A 19,507-nucleotide genomic window follows, 5' to 3' on the forward strand; every position below is an offset into this window, starting at 1 on the left:
CATGAACCAATGCATACCATGGAATGTAGAGACTATCACCTTCCTAAAACAAATACTTCAAGAATGTTGTCAGTTACCTCAGCAACAAATTTCTGATGGCTTCAACATGACAAGAGAGAAAACTAGCACAAAACAGCACACATATTAATGAAGCAAATGGAAAGCCTAACAAGAAGCTTTACGGAAACACCACCCAACATGATTCGGGATAGTCAAGAGAAGCAGAGTAATAAGCAGAGCTACAGTTAAATCAGAAATATACTAATGTTTGCACAAGCAGACAGGATCAAAGCAAAAGCAATCAAAAGTACACCTCTGGAAATCCATCTTCATACACTCGTTGTTCAATCAGAACATGGATTTTGGTCGTCAACTTGAATATGACCATGCCGCTAAAAAACTAGTTAACTTTATCCGAATAATGCTATATGCTGGTCTACTCAAATTGGTAGAATCATATTTCGAATGGAATTAGTAGCTTCTACCTATTGTCTATTGTCCTCTTCAGTCTTAACCCTGATGCGGGCCTGGCACATCATGAACTCAGTGGTTAACTGTGCAGAAAAAACAATCATGGAAGTAGGAATGTAGGATGCAACACATCTTGCAGAAATGTTTTAGGATGCTCTTAAGGTTAAGTCATCTGACATTGATGAAATTTCAGATAAAAATTGCAAACCAAGTCTGTACATCAGGAAAATGTAAATAGCTTTACAAGAAAAAACAGCGCTACTGTTACATGAGCTGCTAGCTTCACTGCACTCTCAGTACATTACCCAGAGTACTTTACAAAATAAAATCCCATAAAAATTGATTCGATGATTTCTAACAAAGAATACAATCATGCTGTTACTGATAAAGATGTTCTTGACCTGCTCACAGGTATCCTTTCCTTGGCAAATGAACAGTGTAATTCTTGCTGCCAGGTGCAATCATCTGCATATACTTGATAAGGTATTCAGGCCATCTCCAGTTACATGAATTATCCTGCATAAGAGAAAGATCAAGGACAAGATTAAGTCAATTCTTTTTTTTAAAGAAGCAACTAAAATATGTGTTCACAATCTATTTTAACTGATAATTAGAAAATACTGTTCAGTGTTCACAATCTGCTACCAATAACAATGTCTACTTTTCAGCAATATCATGAACCAATATGCGTTCTAGAATCCGGACCAATGTCTACTTTTCAGCAATATCATGAACCAATATGCATTCTAGAATCTGGACCATATAGCATCTTCCTAAAAGAACACTTTCAAAATATTGTTGGTTATAATCATCACAATGAAAATCGGATGGACTCTATGTCGGGAGCAAACTAGCACATACAAAAAGGAGGAAGCAAATAGAAAGCACAACTTTTCAGGAACATCATCTGGCATGATCAGGGGTTGCCAAGAGCAGTAGAAAAAAAACAAATAATATGAAGTCAAAAGTATGCTCATGTTTGAACAAAGCCACATGATTAAAGAAAATAAGCAATCCAGAGTACACATGTGACGAATGCATCTTTATACACTCATTTCTGAATCAGAAGAACCAAGAACATGCTGAAGTCATGATCAATCAGCCATCTATGTTGTCATTAAAATTTGAACAGCATTGGGTATTGCACAACAACAAAGATAGTTCCAGGTCAAAACTAATCCGGCACTGCAATACTTTACCTTCAACAAACATCCTTTGCAATCCTGCACATTATACCATGAAAATCCTCATATCACCGAGCCCATCTGCATTGAAGGAACACCAAAACACTCATCATCACACATTCATACAAACAAAGCCAAAATGCTAACTTAAATCATCAGAACATATCTTCCACCATGACGCTACCTTGACTGGCGCCCCCGATCAGACTGCCTCTCCTTCCTCCCCGCAGCAACCAGCACGGCACGCTCGCGCTCCTTCTCCTTGGCCTCCCTCTTCTTCCTCTCCTCCCTCAGCTCCTCAATGGTCTTCTTCCCTCCACTCCTCTTACCCCCGCTCCCTTCCCCTGCATCTCTGGCCCTCCCCTCCTTCGCCGCCGCCGCCGCAGGGTTCGACATGTACCAGGGAATCGCCACACCCTTGCCGGCGAGGCCGTAGCCCAGCCTGTACTTCTCCTCGTCGGGCCCCACCGCCCTGACCTCCTCTTCCTTCTTCCGCTTCTTAGGGTTCTTCTGGTTAGGGTTGGCGTCGGGGTCCCGCTCACGCGCGGCGCCCCTCCCGCCGCTGGCCGAGGCGAGCGCGGCGAAGTCGGCTGCTGCGCCGGATCTCCCCGAGAAGAGGTTAATGTGGTCTCCGTCGGAGGCCGGGGACGGAAGGGCGTCCGCCGGATCCTCCGCCGCGGCACCCCCGGCGGCGCCGTCGGCAGGAGGGGGAGCGGCGGAGGGCGGCTCCTCCTGGACGAGGCCGCGGTTGCGGCGGAGCGCGGCGAGGCGGAGGTCCGACTCGCGGCGGCGCTCGGCCTCGCGCTGGAGCTGCTCCTCGCGGGCGGCGGCGGCCTCGTCGTTGCGGACCTTCTCGCGGTTGTCGAAGTTGTAGACGTTCCACCGCTTCTGCGGGAGGATGTTCAGCCCGCCGTGCCCGCCCATGGCTGCCCGCGGGGACCGGTGGTTCGGCGGCTACTCCGCGCCGCCGGTCGGAGGCTCGGCGACCAGGATGGTGGGATGACGAGAAGATTGCGTTTTGCCCCCTCTGGTATCTACTATGCCCTTGTTTACTTGGAAAGTTGGGAGGTGCCAAATTGACATTTTGCCATAAATACGACACTGTAGCGTTTCGTTTGTATTTGTGAATTATTGTCCAAATATTGACTAATTAGGCTCAAAAGATTCGTCTCGCAAAGTACAACAAAACTGTGCAATTAGTTTTTGATTTCGTCTACATTTAGTACTCCATGCATGTACTGCAAGTTTGATGTGATGGAGAATCTTCTTTTTGCATAGTATCAGAGTTGGGAGTTTTAATGGGAAGTAAACAAGCGCTATGTTTTCCTACGCGGGTACGCGCCTCGTGTCGGTTACTGAGGCAGGCTCGGCCCCACGAGCAGCCTCACGCACGTATCTATGGACTATGCGGCCTCTCTCGACTCTGCCGGCTAGCCGATCGCTCGTGTCCGTTCAGGTTCGACACGGAACTGAACGAGAAACGCGGAGGCGATTGACGAGACGATCACGATCCCCTCCTAGGCTTGCCTTCTCCGGCGAGATCTAGGCCGCTGCGCTGCTGGCCACTCCGGCCGCGGCATCCCTGCCACGCCGGCAACGACTCAGTTGTCGACGGCCACTCGCAAATCGACGGTTAGCCATCCTGACGTCGTCGACCACTTCATCTAACCCTAATTCCCCTGGGTTCTAGCGTGTCGCTTACGATCTGGATTGTGTTATCGTTTTTTGTGCGCACTCGCATAGTTCGATTGCGGCACTTTGCATACCTGAGTCTTGCTGTGATTTACATGGCGTCGATCGGAGGATATGAAGGAAGAGGGGATGGATCCAGGCCTTGGCATGGTGAGGCCCTAGACCCTAGTGTTGCTGACATGATGAAGAATCTTAACCTGACGGTTGAAGAAGGGATTGTTGCGGATTTTAGCGATGAGGAGGATAGAGGGAATGATGCAGTGGTGGAGTTAGCATTGGTCGGGAAGGTACTTTCACCAATATAACTGCACGCGAACACGATCCTGGCGGCGATGAAACCAGCACGGGGTAACCCGTATGGCCTGAAGTTAAGGTCAATTGGTGTGATGGGAGACAATCCTTTTATGGTCGAGTTTGGCTACAAGACTGACAGGGATAGAGCTCTCGCGGGCTTGCCTTGGATTGTGGGAAAATATTCGGTCCTGATGCAGACGTATGATGAACATTTGTGTGCAGCAGAGATATGCTTTGATCGAATGGAGATCTAGGCAAGAATCCTTATGTTACTGCTGGGCTGGATGAATCAAAGCAGGGGTAGCCGAGCCATGAACTTGCTTGGTGAGGTAAGGAAGATGGATGTGAATGGAGATGGAAAAATGAGTGGGGCTTTCTTGCGTGCAAGAATTTCCATTTAGTTGAACAAGCCAATCAGAAGGGGAGTGTTGTTGAGAACGAGTAAGCACGAAGAACCTAAATGGTTTGATGCACAGTATGAAAAACTCCCTTTCTTTTGTTTCTCCGGCGGTGTGATCGGACACGCGACCCTTGAGTGCCCTTCGCCGGCATCAAGAGATAAGGAAGGCAAGCTACCCTATCAAACTAACATACCACTCGGGGCGCCGGATGATAGGAAGAAAAAACTGCAAAGCTTTACCGATGCTGCGGCTCAATCTTTTGGGAGTGGGTTATCTTCGAGCTCTCACCATGTGCGTACACCGGATGGTAGATCGGAGGAATGCACGCAGCAACAACGTCCTGGAAAAAATAAGCAAGTGGTGTCACCTGAAAGGGAGCGCCCTGGGTATAGTAAGCGCGAGTCGTCACCTAGAAGGGATGGGGGTCGGGAGAACGAGGATGGGATCACATCTCTATTGAGGACACCTGATGCTGCACCTCACAAGGGAAATACCGTGGGGGATAAAAGGCTCCCTACAAGGAAGAGGAAGGCCAAGGGTTCGGGGCTGAATTCTTCTACGACCCCGGATTTAAACCAGGAGCCGGTCGTCTCATCGGCTATTGTGCCCATAGGCCTGGTGAGTGCTTGGGTCAATCATTTAGCGGGCTCGGTAGACAACAATGAAGGTTCATTGGAGGAACGGCTCAAAAAGTAGAAGATGTCGGAGAAAAACCAAACTGCGAGATCGGCGAATTTGCGTGACAGCACCCGCCGAGCACAATGAATATGTTAAATGTGAACTACCGGGGCTGCGGGCAGCCCGAGGCAGTTTAGGAGCTTAATGGAGCTACACAAGCTCGCAATTTTCTTCTTAATGGAGACACGTTTGGAGAAGGATAGAGCCCTAGGACTTAAGCATCGGCCGGGTTTCCCAAATGGCCAAGCGGTGGGGTCTGTTGGGCAAAGTGGAGGGGTGGCGTTATTTTGGCGGAATGATGTAATGGTTGAGCTGCAGAATCAATCCAAATCTCACTTTGACGTGCTTGTAACGGGCGGAGCCTTTGGTGAACATCAATGGAGATTCACAGGGTTCTATGGTGAGCCGCGAAGGGAATTGCGAAAGGATAGGTGGTACTTGCTGAGGTTCTTGCGGGCACAACTTGATGTGCCCTGGTTGTGCGCCGGGGACTTCAATGAAGTGTTATGTGAGCAGGAACATTTTGGAAGCACTGAAAGGGAGCAATGGCAAATGGCAGGCTTTCAAGAAATGGTGGCGGACTGTGGATTTGTTGATCTGGGCTACACGGGATTACCGTACACCTGGGACAACAAGCAGTAAGGGAGTCGCAATGTGAAAGTGTGACTAGATCGAGCTTTGGGAGATGGACGCTTCCTTGATGTGTTTGGTGACACGGCAGTCCAGCATGTGCAGCTATCAAAGTCGGACCACTGTGCACTTATCATCGAGGTACAAGCTAATCCTCGGGAAGCCTTGGAGAATGAGGTTGGGCGTAGGTCCTCAAAACTGTTCAGGAATGAGAACATGTGGCAGCGCCATGATCAGTATGAGGCCTTTGTTCGCCAGGCATGGGATCGGGGAGAAGGAAGATGCGACTTATTGGGATTCTCCTCAACACTGTCCTCGTTACAAGTTGCTTTGAAAGGTTGGGACAGAGATGTGTTCGGATCTGTTAAAAAGAATATCAAGCGGCTGCGGGTAGAGCTAGAGAAAGAGTGCAGCCACACTCTATATCGGGCCCGACAGTAAAGGAGAAATCCTTAATGCGGTAGCTATCAAAAATGTTGGTGAGGGAGGAAACTATGGAGAAGAAAAGATCGTGAATTCAGTGGCTGCGAGAAGGAGATCGTAACACTGAGTTCTTTCATGCAAAAATGAGAGCACGAGGTCATACTAATCGTATAAGAGCTCTCAAGCGTGCTGATGGGTTAGCGGCGACTGCACAAACAGAGTTGGAGCAAATGGTTAGTAAATTCTATATGGATCTCTTTGCAGCATAGGAGAACCTTGAACCGGAGTTAGTGTGTCAACATGTTCCGAGAAAGGTGACTGACCAAATGAATGAGCTACTAGACAGACCCTTCACTGGTGAGGAGGTGGAAGCTGCTTTATTCCATATGAAACCAAACAAAGCCCCTGGAGTCGATGACTTTAATGCAGGCTTTTTTAGGATTTAATTAAAGGCAATGTGACGGAAGCTGTGTTGGGTTTCTTGAATGGGGTGAGATGCCGGAGGATGTCAACAAAACACTTGTGCTGATCCCAAAAGTGGCGAACCCACAAGAATTGACACAATATAGGCCCATATCTCTGTGCAATGTGCTATATAAGATCTGTTCCAAAGCAATGGCCAACAGGCTGAGAAAGATCCTGGATGACATTGTCTCGGAGGAGCAAAGCGCATTTGTGCCAAGTAGATTAATAACCGGTAATGTGATCATTGCATATGAATACGTCCATTATTTGAGGAAGAAGAAAGGAAAAATAGGAGCATGTGCGATCAAGCTGGATATGGTGAAAGCATATGACCGGATTGAATGGAAGTATTTGGATGCGGTGATGGAAGCTTTGGGTGTCTCACAACATTGGCGCAATCTAGTCATGAAGTGTGTCTCATCAGTATCTTTTTCTGTCCGAGTGAATGGACAATTTTCACCAAGCTTTAAGCCGACTAGAGGTATTAGATAGGAAGACCCAATCTCCCCTTATCTCTTTGTGGTTTGTGCAGAGGGTTTGACTAATTTGCTGAAGTATAGCGGCCCTCAGTACATATCTAGGGGTGTGAGAGTAAATCGCCATGCCCCATGGACTTCTCATCTCCTATTCGCTGACGATTGCATGATCTTCACTCAGGCGACGAAGCGGAGCACTGATCGAATTACCTCCATTCTTGAGACATACCACAGGGGCTCTGGTCAGTTTGTTAATAAGCAAAAGTCAGCAATTTTCTTCAGTATGAACTGCACGGATGATATCAAGCATGAAGTACATGAGAGCCTGCAGATTACCACTGAAGCTTTGGGTGAGAAATATTTGGGACTACCCACGGCAGTGGGGAGAGCGGCTGATGGTGTTTTTTATTACGTGGCAGACCGGGTGCGGAACTTTGTATCCGGATGGGGTGAGAATACGCTGAGCTGTGCAGGCCGTGAAACTCTGTTGAAGGCCAATGCTCAAGCGGTGCCAACGTATCCAATGGGTTGCTTCAAACTACCACCAGAGGTATGCCAGAGAATGACCTCTTACATTTCAAATTATTGGTGGGGTAGCTCTTTGGACAACCATAAAATTCATTGGCAACGATGGACGAGTCTGACACGTCCTAAAGGAGATAGAGGTATGGGTTTTAGGGAGCTGCCACTTTTTAACAAAACCATGCTGGGTAAGGAAGGGTGGAGGCTCGTGACAAGACCCGATTCTCTATGCTCGAAAGCAATTGAGGGGAAATGCTTCCCGCAAGGGAATTTGCTGACGGCTACAAAGAGGAAGAAGAGCTCTGAAACTTGGAAGGCCATGCTGCATGGGAGAGAGGTACTTACAAAAGGAACTATCAAACGCATTGGGCCAGGTAGTACAGTGAATGTGTGGGAAGATAATTGGATCCAAGGCATTAAATCAATGAAGCCGAGGGTCAGGTTACCAGATGCAAATGTGGCGATGGTAAATGAATTGTTCCTGCCAAATACGAGATCATGGAATGAGCAACTTGTAAAGGACTCTTTTATTCAGATAGATGCCGATGAAATCCTGAAAATAAGGCCGGGGAGTAGGTTGCAGCAGGATGTAATAGCTTGGGCTTTTGAACGCCATGGCCAGCACTCTGTCAGATCAGCCAGACTTCTAAAGGAAGAACAGATGCAAAGGGAGATGCAGGGAGGTGACGGGCAGGGATCATCCTTTGCAGCAATATGGTGGAAACAGTTGTGGAGACTGAAAATCCCTCCAAAGGTGCGCATCTTCTGGTGGAGAGTGGTAAATAATTTCTTACCAGCTAAAGCTGAATTAAAGCGACGGCATATAGCAAAGGAAAGTCACTGTGAAGATTGTGGCCGCTCGGTTGAAGATATATACCATGTGAGTGTGAAGTATTCTTTTGCTAAAAAGTTCTGGAATTCAATGAAAGAGGTGACAGGGAAGAAGCTGCCATCGCTACATCCGATGACTTGGGCGACAGACCTACTGATGGGCAAGTGCTGTTCGTTGGAGGATGCGGCCCTCTTTGTGTGTGGAGCATGGTCTCTATGGACTGGAAGGAATGCCAGACGCCATGGCAAGCATCAGTGGGATGCGACAGCTGCAGTCAAGCATGTAGCAGTGATGGTGGAGGAGCTGATGTGCATGAACATGGGGCCAAAACCGGAGTCTCGCAACCTCGCGATAAGTGGCGCGCACCGGAGGAAGGATGGGCTAAACTGAACACCGACGGATCCTTCAATGCTCAGTCTTTCTGTGGTGGTGGCGGTGCGGTGCTGAGAAACAGTGAGGGAGTAGTACTGGCGGCGGAGGCGAGATGGCATGAGCAACTCCCAGATGTAATCACTGTCGAGGCACTAGCGGCAAGGGATGGCCTGCTGATGGCGGTGGCACAGGGCATCAGTAGAGTCGTTTTGGAGATGGACAATCTCACCTTGGTTAACTACCTTAAATCAAATTCAGGTGGTCGATCATCTATTGCAGGTCTATGGCATGACATTCGAGAGCTTGGCGGGCCTTTTTCAGAATTTAGAATCTCTTTTGTTAGACGGGAAGCTAATTCGGTCGCGCATTGCTGTGCCCGGATGAGCTCACGTAACAATCGCGTTTGATTAAGGCTTGATGACTCTCCAGACTGGCTTAGGGAGATCTCAACTAAAGATTGTAACCCTGCTATGAGTGAATAAAAGCTCTCGTAAGATGCCCTCAAAAAAAAAAAACGCCAACACTAGCACTAGCAGCCTCGGTGGTGTAAACAATAGGAACCAATAGCTGTGGCATACCCACACAGAGCAAAGAATTCATACAGAAAAAGGAGTTAGAATCGTCCGAAGCCAAATGGTGCCATGCTGCCATTTAAACAAGAACAAGAAATGATGGATACGCTGTAACGTAACAAAAACACACAGCATGATGAGATACACTTCTTACAAAAGCAAGAACATACAACACAAAAACCTGAATGTAGCAAACCAGGATAGTATGAGATACCAAGTAAGTTTGGGATGGATAAAACAAGCAAGAGACAAAAGAACACAACGTGGTGGATTTTCTTCATCTCTCTGGAGCTCTGGCAGGTAACAAAGCGACGCTTGTTCATCGTGCAGAAGTGGGCACTTCACGTCCGTCAATCCACACTAAGATGTTGTTCATCCTGACATGATGCGCGCTTCCCCCATTCAGGCAAGACCTTGCCAGCAGAGGGCAGCTGTTAATGCTCAAAACACGCACTGAACTTGGTAACCCCATGTCTGGTAGGGACTGAATTAAACCGCACTCTGAAATCTCCAGTCGTAACAGTGAAATAAGACCACCCATCTCCGGGAGGCAAGTAAGCTGCCCACAAGCAATAATCTCCATGTCTTCCAAAGCTTTCAGGCGTCGAATGCCCCTTGGCAGTTCGCGAAGCTTAGGGCAATCCCTTACCGAGAAGTGAATCAGATTGCACGGTGGCCAGTCCTCAGGTATAGACACCAGCTGCTCGCACTGGCTGATCTCAAGGCGTTGTAAAGAAGTATGGAACCGTCCTAAGCCTTAGGGGAACTCAACCGTTGGCAACTTGCAAAGGGAGACGGATATAGGACAAGAAAGGGTTCGCCATGATCCCCAAATCCACTCACCACTTGCATTCACATTCACATGCTTCAGAGACGGGTACCTCCGAAAGCCACAAAAATGAAGTGACCCTTCCACTGTTATCTTTGCCAATGAAGGGAGACTGTGAGTCACTTGTTTCAGCCTGCAGCAGTTCTCGAGAATAAGCTCAAGAAGACTAGGAAAAGCACATCTCTCATCTCCATCCCAAAGCTGTAACCTGTCCATCCTCTCCAAATGTAGCTTCTTCAGAGATGGGAAACTAGGCGTACTTCTACCACAAAATATGCTGCAATTTATAGAAACCAAGCTTGCCCAACCTTTCAAGTGGAGATTTTTCAAAGCAGGTAACAAACCAAGAGGAGGAAGCTCAGTGCATCTTTTGAAATCATAGAGGCACACAGTGACGACATTTGTGTACTGTGCAGAACCAAGCCAGCTAGGGCATGCCATGCCCGTGTAACCTGACATGGTAAGCTCCTTAACGTTGGTTGGTGGCTTTAGGCGCTCTAGAATTTCCTCAGCATTTTTGTTGCTGTGGCTCCATGAAAGTTCCAGCTTTTGGAGGCGCTGCTTGGAGGCCAATTTTGCCAGTACAGCTTCTTGCACAGATTCAACAAGGTGCAGATTCGAAATGAGAAGTTCCCCACAGAGCTTGTTCAAGTCAGCCAACTCTGCAATACTGCCTCTGTGAGTGTCTAAGCTTACGACAAATCTTGACAGCGTCTGAAGCTCATCCAACAAACCTATACCCTTAGGCATGCCCTCCAAACTGCAGACATTGCGGGCCATTACCAGATCAATATGCCTTATCATGCGAAGATTTTTTATTTTACGTGGCAACTCTTCAAGGTTGTAACAATTTGTAAGGCCCAGTGTTTGGAGACTGTAAAGATCACAAACTGATTCAGGCAGCCGTCTGATCTTGGTGTTTCGCAATTGGAGACACCGAAGATGTTTCAATTCTCCAATCGATTCAGGCAGCTCAGTTACACAAAAATTACTCAAATCTAATGCACGTAGCCTTATAAATCTCTTTGCAATATCAGTAGGGATCTTTAGCTCGAAACGTTCAGAGCCACCCACAACTATAAGTGTGTGCAAGCACTTGCCTCCAGAAATAACCTCAAACATGTCCTGACTGGCAGGCATATTGAAGACTACTGTTAAATACCGGACCTTCTCTGGTATGTTGTAAGGTCCTTGAATAATAGTATTACATTTACAGTCTTCACCTGAGACATGTCTAGCAAGATCTTGCATCATTTCAGACAAGCTGTAACTTTGTCGTTCCCCAGTGCGATCAACATGTGCCCTCTGGAAAAAGGATCGGCCAACTAAAGATCTGAAGTAAGATCTTCCAATGTCCTCAATTGTTTCGTCGGTGCTAGTATTAGGTTGAATGAAGCCCTGAGCCATCCAATGCTGGATAAGCCATTCCTCCTCAAACAGGAAGTTTTGAGGAACAATGGAGCTGTATGCAAAACAAGGCTTGAGATGGGAATCTAGCTGTGTATAGCTCAGTCGGAGGGCTCCAATCAAATGACCGGTGGAATCCCAATTCTCCTCATGCAGAATAGCTGTCCACTTGCTTCTATCGTTCTCTTGCTGCACTCTATTGCCTAAACAGACCGCTATGAAAGGTACACCCCTACACTTCCGTATAACTTCTTCCCTCAATCTACAAAAAACAATCATTATTACAACAACTGAAGCATAATGTGGAAGGGATATAGAAAATTCTTGAAGCAATAACAATAAATGACTAAATGCCAATAAAAGAAAGTAAATGAAGATCTAGCAACAAGTATAACATGATGAAATGGTAAACTGAAGACCTGATGGCAGATATTAAAAAAGATTGTTGTGTTAATTCACACAGAATTATGGTATAAAATCGTAGGTACTAGGATTCACTTCAACCCTATTTTTGACATATTCTTTTAAAAAGGTAAATATCGAAGCAAAAGGTTTTAGCAATATATGAAAGGGCAACATGTTTGTAAAGAATATGCATCAGCAAGGTTTACTAGCCTACAAGATCTACGTCTACAGGATGCAACACAAGAGAAGCCACTGAAGCCGGGACAAAAATTGATTGAATTGGAAGAAGTCCCATGAATATTATACAAGCTGGAAGGCCTGGTGATGAAACAAATGCACTCGTCAGAGTTTTTGTTCTGAATGGTACCAATATCAAAAAGATAGTGTCAAGTTCCAGGGACGATAATAAGCACCGGATGGTCCGGCAATAGGCAAATGAACATGCATGAGTTTTGGAATTTCAGGCAAGTGTGCGCAAGTTACACACACTAGAAGGTCCAATCATGGAGGATTTGCATATGCCGGGGCTTTTTTTTCTCCAAATTGTAGCAAAAAGTGTCCGAAGTGAAATTCTATGCCTACAATACGAGTGCTGAAAAATGTACACAAAGGATAGCCGATGTGAAATAAAATGAACAAGTAGGACATTTTGGTGTTCACAAACTGAACACCTTGGATGTGCTGACTTCCAAAAAAAGTTTGTGTCGGAGTTTTCTCCATCCAGGGTGCAAATGGCTTGGTTGGCATCATATACATACAGGATGATCAGATGGATGTAAAAATATACACATCAGAGGCGGTGCAAGGTTGGGTTGGCAAGATTACCCACGTATGATAATCCGGTGTTCAGAGGAATATCGCTGAATATTCTAGTGTTCACAAAAGAAAAGTTAATTTTTTAATGGCTAGTTCGAGCAATGTACATGCCGGATTTTCTGGTGCTTGTACTCACGCTAGATTATCTGGTGAGCACAACAAAATTCAACCATTGCAACAACAGTTAGTTTTGAGTGGTTGAAGCTAATATACAACCCTACTCGGTCATTTGAGGGCGCTAGAATCCGAAGGATTGGATAGGTTTATCTTGAGCAAGTTTTAGAAAAAGTTTGTAGTTTTAGCTTTTGTGTCCTAATTCATCCCCTCCCCTGTTAGGACCAGACCCACCAATCTCCTAAAAAAAATGGGATGCACAATTTTCAATATTTCTTAGCATTGCAATTCAGATTTAGAAGTACCTAGAAATATCTTGAGAATTGTATGTATGGGTCTCTGTGCGTTGGGAGAAGTGGCAGAACAACAACCAGCAGTCCTCATCTTGCTGACGCTGCAACCGATATGGAGTTATTGATGATGTACCGAGATCTCTAGCAACTACTGCGCTCCTTGTCGTCACTATGATCTTGCTTCCGACTGCACCCTTCAGCAATGGAAGTTTGAGCTTGCAATGCCAGTCATGCCAGTTCTCTCTCCAATAGTCATCTAGGACAAGAAGGTACCTTGTGTCTTTTAACCGTTTTGCCAGATGCGTCTGGAGGGTACTAAGGTTGCCAGAAAATGGTTTGCCTTCTATAGATTCTATGATAGATGCAGTGATCCTTGCTATATCGAACTCATGCGACACATGAACCCACAGCTTCAGCTCAAAATAACTTGATACACGCTCATCATTGAAAACTAGCTGAGCAACTGTCGTCTTCCCCATACAAGCCTCCCCAAGTATTGGCAAGACCGTAACATTAGGCTTCAGATCAGATTGAAGAAGCATCTCTACAATTTTCTCTTGATCATTATCTCTACCATAAACAAAAGGTGGAGGAAAATTGGTGCTCTGTTGGAGGCTTCTGCTTTCATGATGCTGCCCAGTATGGCCATGAACATCTACTTGGAAGGTCGAACGTTTTTTTTTTATACTAGCAATTCTGTCAGCTATATCCTTAATCTTCTTTCCCATATCATGCATAAATATTTGACGCCGAAGGCTCAAATGAGAAAAGAGTGGATTGTTCCGCACAGAGGCAAGATGGATCACCTGATGGCGTTGAATTTCATACATGTACTCATCCAGCACATCCGTTGCATCATAGCTGACATCTTTCAGCTGACTGAACCACTTTTTTTGTAGCTCAGAAAGATGCATCTTCTCAGCTTCTCTGAGAACAGCTTGAATCATTTCGACATTAGAAATTAGACTTTTCCGCTCGTTCTGAAGACTACTCTGGGACTGAAGCTCCTCCTTGACAAAATCTGCAATGACCTGAAAAAGGACTTGCAGAAAGGCAGAGAGTAGAGCATCACCCATTGAGAGGATTGAGTTCCTGAGGTATAATGCTCTCACGGGGTATGGAAGAATGCTCACTGATACAAGAGAAGATGGCTTCACATGCACAGGGACCTCATATATAGGAAACTTTGAAGAAAACACTAACCAACAAAAAACCAGTAGAAGACTTGGAACTTGTCAAGGTCCACTTCATCAACTAACAGAATACCTTTCAACTCAAAACAACAAAGGCCCACTATGATGCTTCTATTAGGCTACGCTGAGCTTATCCTTTCCTCGACACAAACACACCCACTATAACCGCATAGCACTTGCGCCCCAGTGACAGTGCATCATGCTTGATCCGTTTCATAGACCTAATTATATTTTCCCATTCACATTTATTGGGTAACTTGGTTAGCCAAAACTCGAGTCTAAGCTTGGAGTAAGAGCCATTAAAATAGCATGCATTCATAATAGTTTTCAGGGTATTTGGATGCTACTGAAGCAACTAGTTTCTGCTTGAGAAGTTGCAAATTATGGCAACAATGTACCCAGCTGATAGTAGAAATAGCTAAACCAGCGCGACAATCACTACACAAATGTACATGCCAATCGTTTGATCCAGCACTCTTCATCTGTATGTGCAATCGTTTGATCACATATGATTCTGTTCAAATGCTAAAAAATCTTTCTTATTTTAGCTATTCGGTTTCTTTCATTTTAGAATAATTTCTTGGTTTCTATTTTTCCTATATTCTGTGTCACATCAGTTCTACTTAATTTGTTGGACCTTCATGAGACCTTTAATTTTCTTTGCTGCTGTCATTTTGAATGTATATCATTTTCAGGTCACATCATTCTGTGTACAAAATATCCAGTTGTCTATGCCAATAATGAAGCATCACAACAAGTGGAGCAAGTTGACTGTACAGAGGACAAAGTATAACCATGTTGAAATGTCAAGATGCAGGTTTCCTCGCAAGTTCATTTAGAAAAGTAAGATAAAATCAAAGTCTTTGTCTTGCGCTTTGAAGAAGCATGCTGAACAAAGACAACTTGATGCACACTGGGTGGGAAAAGGAGATTATAAATGTACGTTTCTTGGGAAGAAAATCTTACCAGCTTACTAGGCCTTGTTTGGGGGGCATGTGCAGCAGTGCGTTACGCTTCTCAGGGAAGCGTCGATTTCCCCGCGTCTCGCTTTTTCACGTGGCGCAATCCCACCTGAAGCGCCTCTTCCCGACGCACCTTGGCTGCGATGCGATCGGCGGGGTGTTTCCTGCCAATGCTGCTGCCAACGTGGTCCCAAACAGGAGTCCACATCAGTTTCTTGTTACATTTTCCGAAGAAACAGCACTATTATTGGAGTGGCAACACTATGGGTGTGTTTGATACACACTCATAAACTTTAGGACACTCATAAAGTTTAGGAGCTAGAAATTGGTAGTCCTAAAATTTATGAGTGGACTGTTTGGATGGAATCATAATCTTTAGGATGTTAGAGGGGAAATGACTTTTGTACCCCTAATTACTCCACCCCTGCTCTGTTTCTAGTGCCGTGGAGAGAGAAGGGGAGGAGCAATAGGGGTAAAGGATGGGTTGGGGACCACTTTTAGGAGAAAAATGACCCATTATGATGGTTTGGTCCTCCTAATGAAAATAACACTCCTAAACATTATGAATGCACTTTTATGATATATGTTTGGATGCACAAGTCCTAAAAGTGGACTAAAAGTGAAGTCCTAAAGATTATGAGTGGGTATCCAAACAGGCCCTATGTTGGTCTATATACAGTTTGTTTTCAACACAAGGTACTGATTTCATTGCTTTAATCTTTTCACTAATTGATTATCAATGTATGTTGCAGAAAAAGGGAAACCAAAGTGGGCTGTCTGAAGGGGTCAGGAGAACCAATCAAAACCAATCAAGTGGTGCAGGAAAACACATGGATTAGGATTGTTCTGGAGAAGGATCGAAGGCTGGTCTTGGACGATGTCTAACGCTATAAAAATTGAATTGTTATTTAGGTTCCTATTTTCTGTTGAATGTCTAGAAAATTTCCTGATATCTCTGTTTGCTTTAGCTGGCTGCGGCTGCAGCTGCATCAGCCAAGCACTGTAGCTGCTGCTAATTGGGACACTGGCTGTGAGCAGCTGCTGCAGCTAGCTGTGCCGAACACGCTGATAGTGTTTTGTTTTACCTGTTTATGAAGAAGCTGATATGCTGATCTCGGCTTTGTGAGGGATGTGTGTTCAGAAAGGTAATTGGTGGCATGATCTGTTGTTTGATTGTTATGATGATGACGTTTGTAATCGGATGTTTTGTTGGATTTAATCTAGAAGTCGGGAGGGGTTGCTCCTTTACCGTTTTAAAAGAAAAGGATAGTGTTTTAAAAAAGGATAGTAACATCTTGTAAGCTCTGGGAACCACACGTTAACAAAGACTGTAAATTTGAAGGAATTTTAAAAGAAATGACAAATACTATAAACAAAGGAAAATCATAACAAAAGACAAAGGAAAAGGCATAGCATTATTTGAGCAATAAATTTGTTGTTGTGCGTAGATGCAAGAGGGATCACCTCTTGTCATTGAACTTTGTAAAACCTCCGTTGCATCATAGCTGGCTGACAGCATTGAGCTCACCAAACGATTTTATTGTTCATCAGAAAGCTGCATCTTGTCAGCTCCTTTAAGAACACTTTGAATCACTTCCAAAACTGAAAAAAAAAGATTTTCCGCTCATTCACAAGACTATGTTCAGACTGCAGTTCACCTAAAAACTACCTACACTGAAGAAACTATTTTAACATATTTACCACAGTAGGGGCCTCCCTTACTGTATTTACCTAAAAAAAAGAAAATGCGAAATCTAGGGAAAAAAAAGGAAACTTGGACCTGTCTACTGCAATTGACTACTTACTAGTAATAAACAATCGACATAATCTGTATAGGACCGGGAAATTGAATACGAAGGACGCCAATTTTAGAATGGAAAAGGAGATGTGCAGGGCTCAAAGAAAACAATGCATTGTTCAATGCCACTGCTAACAAGCTAATGCGATCGAGAAAAGCTATACATCGCATATGCGATGATTCTGCACATGTCACCTCAAGTGTATCAAGCAGGCCGTGCGGGGTTGAATTAACTGACCCAATAAAGGTAGTCAATCAGCTGCAAGCGGGCCTCTTGAGTGCATAAGTGCTCACGTCCATGCACATGTGAGCGTGCATGCATGTAAAGCTGATTTGTTTTATTTTTTATTCTTTTTTCTCTTGTTGCTTTCCTTTCATTCATTTTCTTTCAGGTCCGTACATTCTTTCCTTTGTCTTGTCTCTTGTTTTATTTTTCTTTCTCTATTCTTTTTATTTTTATTTTTTTCTTCTCTTTTATTTATTTATTTTCATCCTTTCTCTTTTTTCTTGTTCTCTTTTCCTTTCTTTTTTTCATCTCTCTTCTTCTTTTCTTTTCTTTACCATTTTATGGTTACACCCTTTTCTCATTCTTTTTTCTTTCTTTTCTCTCTCTTGTTTCGTTTTCCTTTCTATTAGTTTAATTCTTGTTATATTTTCTATTTTAATTCTCTTCTACATATTCTTTTGTGGTACATAATTTATCTTTCTTTTTTCCCCATTAATTTTATTTTCCTTTCTCCATTCCTTTATTTATTTTCTACTTATTCTCTTTTGTATTTTTATGACCGAGTATCTTTAGCAGTACATGCAAAATTATATTTTAAAGTAATCTACTAGATAATTTTTGTTATTACTTATGGTTATTACTTAGTATATTTAGTTATATAAATTTATTAGTTTGTATTGTAAAATTTTATGTTCAATTTATAGACTCATTCCTTATTCTTTCTATAATAACTTGTCAGCAATGTATAAATATTTTTGTTTGCCTATCATGATATGAAATAGTCAACCATGTAGATTCATGTGTTAAATTATTTGTTTGCTTTATAGACTGAATTGGTCAACCATGTAGATTTATAGATTACAATATAACAATTGTTATATGTTCATTATATGTTCATAATGCTTTTGTTTTAAGTGCATAATTTTTCATTATGTGAGTTTATATAATATGTTCTATGTGTATATATACTTCTTCTATGAATTCCTACAATTTGTTTGAGGTATATAGATCCTTGTTCCGTTAGTTTATATAATTTGTTCAGTGTATACTACAACTTTGATCTGTTAGTTCATATAATATGTTTTAGATGTATTTATTTTTGTTCTGTGAGTTCATTTAATTTGTTTTATAAGTATATTTTTTCCTTGAGCTCGTATAATTTGTTTAAGATATATGATATATATGGAAAAAAAAACTTCCAACTTGATGCTTATTTTCTACTATTTTGTCGTATAATATCAAATTTTTAATCTTTTTATTTGAGTATATTATTATTTGTACATCTCTTTTATTTGCATCATACAATCTTCCTGATGTTCAGTATTTTATTCGTTGTTTTAATCATTTGTTCATCATGTTATATTTTTTGTTCGCATTAGACAATCATTTGTTCTAGTTATTGAAGTATTTGTTCACTGTAATCAACATTAGTATTTTGTATTAAAAATAGTTTTAAATATTTTATTCAAATATAGTCAAATGTGATCTTGTTTTGGAGATGTTGTCAAAGGAAATACAGTGGTGCAATAAGAATCTAATTTGGATGCTTGGTTTATAATTTTTGATTTTTTTAATTTTAAAATTGCATGCATGTGGGTGATGTCATCAGCCTTATCCTTATAAACCTTATCCTTTCTTGCATGCATGCAACGGATTTTTCTTCTTCTCTCAGCACATGGTATTTTCTCCTAGTAAACTGGGCCTTGTGGGTCAAATAAGATATGTGCAAAGTAGATAGATGCATGCGCTGCTCCATAAGTTTGTAAAATTTATTGCAAGAGCAAAATTTGTTCAGAGTAGCCTTGGCGATCAGAGTAGCAAAATTTTCAAGTATACATATATCTGTTTCATTAACTTGTATAATTTATTTTAAGTGTATAAATTTGTCCTGTGAATTCATATAATTTGTTCGGTACATATGATTCTTTTGTTCTATAAGTTTGTAGAACTTGTTCCACATGTGCGTGTGTAGCAGAAAATATACGACCATAATTAAAAATATGAAAAAAAATCATCTAAATATAGTCAAGTGTGATCTCGTTGTGAAGGTTTTATTGTAAGAAACCCAAAGGTGTAATCAGAATTTAATTTTGATGCTTGGAGTAAGATTTATATATTTTTTAAAGTTCCAAATAATTTTGTACGTGGATGACATCATCAGTTTTATCTCACTTTGTATGCATGCACCAGCTTTTTGACTTTTTAGCTGAAGAGACAGTCATTTTGGACTAAATTATGACCCATGGTGGCTTGGTGGTCCGACGCGTTTTCTTCAGGCAACTAGCGCAGATCCGGCGATGAATAGACGCACCCAATGCGATCCTCGTACGTATGACCAGATTACCAAACAAATTCGAAGGAACGTTCCGACAACTTGAAAATGCTGGTGGGAAGCCTACCCTTGTGGAGCGCACTAGTGAGGCGGTGTTGCTGCGTTCCCTCTCCCGCGGTC

The 19,507-nt window shown here is 43.2% G+C and overlaps 2 protein-coding genes across 2 annotated transcripts; both read right to left on the reverse strand.

Annotated features, from left to right (window-relative positions):
- Nucleotides 1-623: 623 nt before the first annotated feature.
- Nucleotides 624-2,695, reverse strand: LOC101785635 (leukocyte receptor cluster member 1). The gene is made up of 3 exons (XM_004982605.4): nucleotides 1,840-2,695; nucleotides 1,671-1,736; nucleotides 624-987 (listed from the first exon to the last, which is right to left on the reverse strand). The coding sequence occupies exons 1-2, from the start codon at nucleotides 2,577-2,579 to the stop codon at nucleotides 1,724-1,726; spliced, it is 753 nt and encodes a 250-aa protein (XP_004982662.1). The 5' UTR covers nucleotides 2,580-2,695; the 3' UTR covers nucleotides 624-987; nucleotides 1,671-1,723.
- A 6,371-nt stretch (nucleotides 2,696-9,066) lies between these two features.
- LOC101757576 (putative disease resistance protein RGA3) lies at nucleotides 9,067-14,249 on the reverse strand. The gene is made up of 2 exons (XM_012842547.2): nucleotides 12,889-14,249; nucleotides 9,067-11,510 (listed from the first exon to the last, which is right to left on the reverse strand). The coding sequence occupies exons 1-2, from the start codon at nucleotides 13,950-13,952 to the stop codon at nucleotides 9,770-9,772; spliced, it is 2,805 nt and encodes a 934-aa protein (XP_012698001.1). The 5' UTR covers nucleotides 13,953-14,249; the 3' UTR covers nucleotides 9,067-9,769.
- Nucleotides 14,250-19,507: the final 5,258 nt, after the last annotated feature.

The sequence above is a fragment of the Setaria italica genome, chromosome IX (assembly GCF_000263155.2).
Source record: "Setaria italica strain Yugu1 chromosome IX, Setaria_italica_v2.0, whole genome shotgun sequence".
In the NCBI taxonomy this organism is placed as follows: Eukaryota; Viridiplantae; Streptophyta; class Magnoliopsida; order Poales; family Poaceae; genus Setaria; species Setaria italica.